Source organism: Oncorhynchus nerka, unplaced genomic scaffold (assembly GCF_034236695.1).
Source record: "Oncorhynchus nerka isolate Pitt River unplaced genomic scaffold, Oner_Uvic_2.0 unplaced_scaffold_2041, whole genome shotgun sequence".
In the NCBI taxonomy this organism is placed as follows: Eukaryota; Metazoa; Chordata; class Actinopteri; order Salmoniformes; family Salmonidae; genus Oncorhynchus; species Oncorhynchus nerka.
This window is the reverse complement of record NW_027039312.1, coordinates 46,777-53,315: the sequence shown is the minus strand read 5'-3', so window position 1 is coordinate 53,315 and position 6,539 is coordinate 46,777. Positions and strand designations below refer to the sequence as shown.

The 6,539-nt window shown below is 45.7% G+C and overlaps 1 protein-coding gene and 1 pseudogene across 1 annotated transcript in view; both read right to left on the bottom strand.

The window, feature by feature from the left end:
- LOC135567464 (zinc finger protein 135-like) overlaps positions 1–1,374 on the bottom strand; it is a 3,260-nt pseudogene extending 1,886 nt beyond the window's left edge.
- Positions 1,375–1,911: 537 nt separating this feature from the next.
- The window catches only part of LOC135567463 (zinc finger protein 239-like), a 9,169-nt gene continuing 4,541 nt past the window's right edge, over positions 1,912–6,539 (bottom strand). Inside the window, exons 2-4 of the mRNA XM_065014854.1 lie at positions 4,325–4,337; positions 3,934–3,942; positions 1,912–3,468 (exon numbers count right to left, since the gene is read on the bottom strand). Of these exons, the coding sequence (XP_064870926.1) occupies positions 2,414–3,468; positions 3,934–3,942; positions 4,325–4,337 (1,077 nt within the window). The 3' untranslated portion in view covers positions 1,912–2,413. The remainder of the gene's footprint in view (positions 3,469–3,933; positions 3,943–4,324; positions 4,338–6,539) is intronic.

Below are 6,539 nucleotides of genomic sequence, written 5' to 3'. Positions count from 1 at the left end.
TTCCGAAATAATAATAAACAATCATGTTATTTTTTTCTCCTTTTTCTTTCTATAGAATCCTACAACTCACTTGCTTCTAGAACTCTCGTCCTCTTGGAACGAGCCCAAACAAAACTCAGATCAAATTGTATTAGTCACATGCACCGAATACAACAGTGAAATGCTTCCTTATGAGCCCCTAACCAACAGTGCAGTTTCAATACGGAAAAGAATAAGAGATAAAACTCCAAATAAACACACTGGCTCAACGCAAAACACAAATCTTTTTGACTGCCCACCCCAGAGATCAAGTTTTCCTTACCACGGACTGATTTCAAGAGGAAACTCCTGCGATATCCGTAATAACTTTCCACCTCACTGCGGAGCTTCTCTCTCTTTTCAGGGTTCACTAGATAGGCATGTTGTTGGATCTGGGCCCAGTCCCCAATATCATGCTCCAGAACATTTGGTTTGGCACATGTGAGAATTAACCCTGATATTCTAAAAACAGGGCAACAATGTCAATATAATTGTACCAAAAAATGGTCATGTTGGTTGCATGAATAAATATCACTACCAAATGTTACATGAAATGTAAATATGAAATATTTGATTGCATAGTCATATTTTCAACATCTTTTCAATATAATTTTGCTTGGTGGGATAGCCCAATGTCAAAACACAGTTTTAACGTGTCCAAATCAATAACCAATATGAAGGAACAGTTTGGGGATAAATTGAAAACCTAAACATAACATGTGCTATATACACAAACATCTGCCACAATAATCATATTACTTGTATTTTTTTAAACAAGCTCCTTATAAACTGCACAAGCACCAGAAACACTGTTTTGACAAATAGCAATAAATCACTGATATCGATTAGGGGGGAAATTAGGTTGTACGTGCTGTTGAAACTGACACAACAAAAAAAACACATGGAAATGGACCTCCCTGGTTAGAGGACAACCTGCAGAAGAGTCAGCTACATTTGGGAGTGATGCATTAAATTTAGGGGTCGCTAAACAAGGGAATGCAACACTTATTTGTCATCACTCATCGATATCATGCTAAAAAAATTGTGAGAGAGATGAGGTTGCACGTCCTGTTAAAACTAACAGCTCAAAAACCACACGGAATCTGGGAGTACATCCCTGGTTAGAGGACAATTTGTAGAAAACAGCACGCCACATTTTGAAGTGTTGCATTTTGATTCAAGTGGGTCACCAACGTGGTAAGTGTAACACAACTCCTAATTGTCCCTAGAATTTCTAAGCAAACAGCTGGAGGCAGGGCTTTCTCCTGTAGATCTCCATTTGAATGGAATGGTCTGCCTATCCATGTGAGAGACGCAGACTCGGTCTCAACCTTTAAGTCTTTACTGGAGACTCATCTCTTCAGTAGGTCATATGATTGAGTGTAGTCTGGCCCAGGAGTGTGAAGGTAAACGGAAAGGCTCTGGAGCAACGAACCGTCCTTGCTGTCTCTGCCTGGCCGGTTCCCCTCTCTCCACTGGGATTCTCTGCCTCTAACCCTATTACAGGGGCTGAGTCACTGGCAAACTGGTGCTCTCTCATGCCGTCCCTAGGAGGGGTGCATCACTTGAGTGGGTTGTGTCACTGACGTGATCTTCCTGTCTGGGTTGGCGCTCCCCCTTGGGTTGTGCCGTGGCGGAGATCTTTGTGGGCTTTACTCGGCCTTGTCTCTAGCGGTGTGGGGGCTGTGCTTTGGCAAAGTGGGTGGGGTTATATCCTTCCTGTTTGGCCCTGTCCGGGGGTATCATCTGTTGCACCCTCGACAACTACTGTGATTATTATTATTTGGCCATGTTCTGTTATAATCTCCACCCGGCACAGCCAGAAGAGGACTGGCCACCCCCCATAGCCTTGTTCTTCTCTAGGTTTCTTCTTAGGTTTTGGCCTTTCTAGGGAGTTTTTCCTAGCCACCGTGCTTCTACACCTGCATTGCTTGCCGTTTGGGGTGTTAGGCTGGGTTTCTGTACAGCACTTTGTGATATCAGCTGATATAAGAGGGGCTTTATAAATACATTTGATTTGATCCGAACTCTTTTTTTTGTTTGTCAATTTTTGTTAAATCACATAAATAGTACTCTTCCATTTCAGAGCCTGGATTTTTCCCCATTAGGATAATATCCATAACATGTTGATATCAATTCATAAGTGGACAAAGGTTTAGCCTTCTACATTGTGAAATCATTACAATACTCCTACTACAATGTTAAAAAATTCTACATTGTGACACTAATTCATTGAAATCATGAAACAACTTCTTCATGTATGTTTTTTCTAATATTTGATCAGATCTTTTATCAGATTATCTCTGGTCACAGCTATGAGATTTCAATCCTGTGTGTTCTCTGGTGTTGAGTCAGATGGCCAGATTGACGAAACCTCTTCCCACATTGACCACAGCTATAAGGTTTCTATCCTGTGTATTCTCTGGTGGTATATCAGGCTGTGTGACTGAGTAAATCTCTTCCCACATTGATCACAGCTATAAGGTTTCTCTCCTGTGTGTGTTCTCTGGTGTAGAGTCAGGTGGCCAGGTGTAGCAAATCTCTTCCCATATTGATCACAGCTATAAGGTTTCTCTCCTGTGTGTATTCTCTGGTGGTATATCAGGCTGTGTGATTGAGTAAATCTCTTCCCACACTGATCACAGCTATAAGGTTTCTCTCCTGTGTGTGTTCTCTGGTGTTGAGTCAAATGGCAAGTTTGAACAAAACTCTTCCCACATTGATCACAGCTATAAGGTTTCTCTCCTGTGTGTGTTCTCTTGTGCACTGTCAGATCTCCAGAATTAGCAAATATCTTCCCACACTGATCACAGCTATAAGGTTTCTCTCCTGTGTGTGTTCTCTGGTGTTGAGTCAGATGGGAAGTTTGAACAAATATCTTCCCACACTGATCACAGCTATAAGGTCTCTCTCCTGTGTGTATTCTCTTGTGCACTGTCAGTTCTCCAGATCGACTAAAACTCCTCCCACATTGATCACAGCTATAAGGTTTCTCTCCTGTGTGTATTCTCTTGTGCACTGTCAGTTCTCCAGATCGACTAAAACTCCTCCCACATTGACCACAGCTATAAGATTTCTCTCCTGTGTGTATTCTCTTGTGCACTGTCAGATCTCCAGATCGACTAAATCTCTTCCCACATTGACCACAGCTATATGGTTTCTCTCCTGTGTGTGTTCTCTGGTGTAGAGTCAGATGGCAAGTTTGAACAAAACTCTTCCCACATTGATCACAGCTATAAGGTTTCTCTCCTGTGTGTGTTCTCTGATGAATTTTAAAACCTGATGATGTGAATCTCTTCCCACAGTCAGAGCAGCAGTGAGTTCTCTTCCCTGTGGGTCTCTGCGGGTGTTTATTGAGGTGTTCTGATCTGGAGAGACTCTTCTCTGTCTCCTCAGCATCATGAGGTTGTTGAGGCTCCCCAGAGGATCCACGATAGTCACGTCTCTCTCCTGTGTGAACGACAAAGTCAGACAGATGATTAAAGGCCCACAACAGCAGTAATCCAGTGTAAAGGTTGATGCCAACAGCATAGCCATGATGTTGTACAACAATTGCTGTCTGTAATGAATGTTAAAATTATTGTCTTAAAATTAGCAAGAAGTCATATTTTGTCTTGTTTTCACATTAGTAGTAACATCTAAGATTGTAGACTAGAAATAAGTTATTCATGTTGTTGAAACTCTAAGCAGTGTGGCAGAAGACTTTTGGTCTACAATACAGGCCCCTTTGTGTTTTCAAAAATTGCGGCACGAGGGCAATTTGATTGCATAAACTCCTCCATGCTAATGAGGAAACCACTAGTTATGGATGTCGTATATCTGGTGTGACGAGATGAAAATAATCTGCCCACTCCATCAAGCAATGGGACAGCAACACAGGGCATTCACGGGACCTCATGGAACCATGGACCACACCTGCAGAAACTGGACAACAGGGGGAAGCAGAGGAGATACCTATCATAGACTTCTCCCAGCTGACGCTTGACATGCCACCTACGCCGCCTCAAGTGGTAGAAACAACCAGCTGGTATCATTAAGTAGAATCAGCCAACAGTAACACGGAAGCAGCAGAATGAGAGTTAGTAGTGCATGACCTAGATTTAGAATAAGAAGCTTCCATTTAGACACAGGTCTAAGATGACGTAATAAGCAATCTACCGTCCCAGTGTAAGCACTCAGTGTAAGCAATCTACAGTCCCCGAGTAAGCACTCAGTGTAAGCAATCTACAGTCCCCGAGTAAGCGGCCGGTGCAAGCAGCAGGGCAGTGTCAGTGTGAAAGTGTGGTTTAGCCACAGCTCCAGAAACTTGCGAACTTCCCCTGTAAAAAGGTATATAAAGAGAACAGAGATCACAAGAGAGGCATGATCCTCACTGACATATGAGACAGACTTCATATGGAGAATCATCATAGGTACATTTACTATTGCACTATACGCTTTTTGTTAGACTAGAACAATATTTGAAACACAGGGGTCTTGACACCTCTTGATTACATTTACATTTAAGTCATTTAGCAGACGCTCTTATCCAGAGCGACTTACAAATTGGTGCTTTCACCTTATGACATCCAGTGGAACAGCCACTTACAATAGTGCATCTAGGTCTTTTAGGGGGAGAGAAGGATTACTTTATCCTATCCTAGGTATTCCTTAAAGAGGTGGCGTTTCAGGTGTCTCCGGAAGGTGGGTGATTGACTCCGCTGTCCTGGGCCGTGAGGAGTTTGTTCCACCATTGGGGGCCAGAGCAGCGAACAGTTTTGACTGGGCTGAGCGGGAACTGTACTTCCTCAGTGGTAGGGAGGCGAGCAGGCCAGAGGTGGATGAACGCAGTGCCCTTGTTTGGGTGTAGGGCCTGATCAGAGCCTGGGAGGTAGGAGGTGCCGTTCCCTCACAGCTCCGTAGGCAAGCACCATGGTCTTGTAGCGGATGCGAGCTTCAACTGGAAGCCAGTGGAGAGAGAGCGAGGAGCGGGGTGACGTGAGAGAACTTGGGAAGGTTGAACACCAGACGGGCTGCGGCGTTCTGGATGAGTTGTAGGGTTTAATGGCACAGGCAGGGAGCCCAGCCAACAGCGAGTGCAGTAATCCAGACGGAGATGACAAGTGCCTGGATTAGGACCTGCGCCGTCTCCTGTGGAAGCAGGGTCGTATTTCATGGATGTTGTAGAGCATGAACCTACAGGAACGGGCCACCGCCTTGATGTTATTTGAGAAACGACAGGTGTTGTCCAGGATCACGAGTTCTTAGCGCTCTGGGACGAGGACACAATGGAGTTGTCAACCGTGATGGCGAGATCATGGAACGGGCAGTCCTTCCCCGGGAGGAAGAGCAGCTCCCGTCTTGCCGAGGTTCAGCTTGAGGTGATGATCCGTCATCCACACTGATATGTCTGCCAGACATGCAGAGATGCGATTCGCCACCTGGTCGTCAGAAGGGGGAAAGGAGAAGATTAATTGTGTGTCGTCTGCATAGCAATGATAGGAGAGACCATGTGAGGTTATGACAGAGCCAAGTGACTTGGTGTATAGCGAGAATAGGAGAGGGCCTAGAACAGAGCCCTGGGGACACCAGTGGTGAGAGCACGGGTGAGGAGACGGATTCTCGCCACGCCACCTGGTAGGAGCGACCTGTCAGGTAGGACGCAATCAAGCGTGGGCCGCGCCGGAGATGCCCAACTCGGAGAGGGTGGAGAGGAGGATCTGATGGTTCACAGTATCGAAGGCAGCCGATAGGTCTAGAAGGATGAGAGCAGAGAGGAGAGAGTTAGCTTTAGCAGTGCGGAGCGCCTCCGTGATACAGAGAAGAGCAGTCTCAGTTGAATGACTAGTCTTGAAACCTGACTGATTTGGATCAAGAAGGTCATTCTGAGAGAGATAGCGGAGAGCTGGCCAAGGACGGCACGTTCAAGAGTTTTGGGAGAGAAAAGAAAGAAGGGATACTGGTCTGTAGTTGTTGACATCGGAGGGATCGAGTGTAGGTTTTTTCAGAAGGGTGCAACTCTCGCTCTCTTGAAGACGGGAGGGACGTAGCCAGCGGTCAGGGATGAGTTGATGAGCGAGGTGAGGTAAGGGAGAAGGTCACTGGAGATGGTCTGGAGAAGAGAGGAGGGGATAGGGTCAAGCGGGCAGGTTGTTGGGCGGCCTTAAATCACAAGACGCGAGATGTCATCTGGAGAGAGAGGGGAGAAAGAGGTCAGAGCACAGGGTAGGGGCAGTGTGAGCAGAACCAGCGGTGTCGTTTGACTTAGCAAACGAGGATCGGATGTCGTCGACCTTCTTTTCAAAATGGTTGACGAAGTCATCTGCAGAGAGGGAGGAGGGGGAGGGGGAGGAGGATTCAAGAGGGAGGAGAAGGTGGCAAAGAGCTTCCTAGGTTAGAGGCAGATGCTTGGAATTTAGAGTGGTAGAAAGTGATCACAGACAAAGCGGCAGTCACACAGTGAGACATCAGGTACAGATGTGATTAGCAATACAAGGACACAGCCAAGTACCGGTTACAATATATTGAGTCCATACACAGAG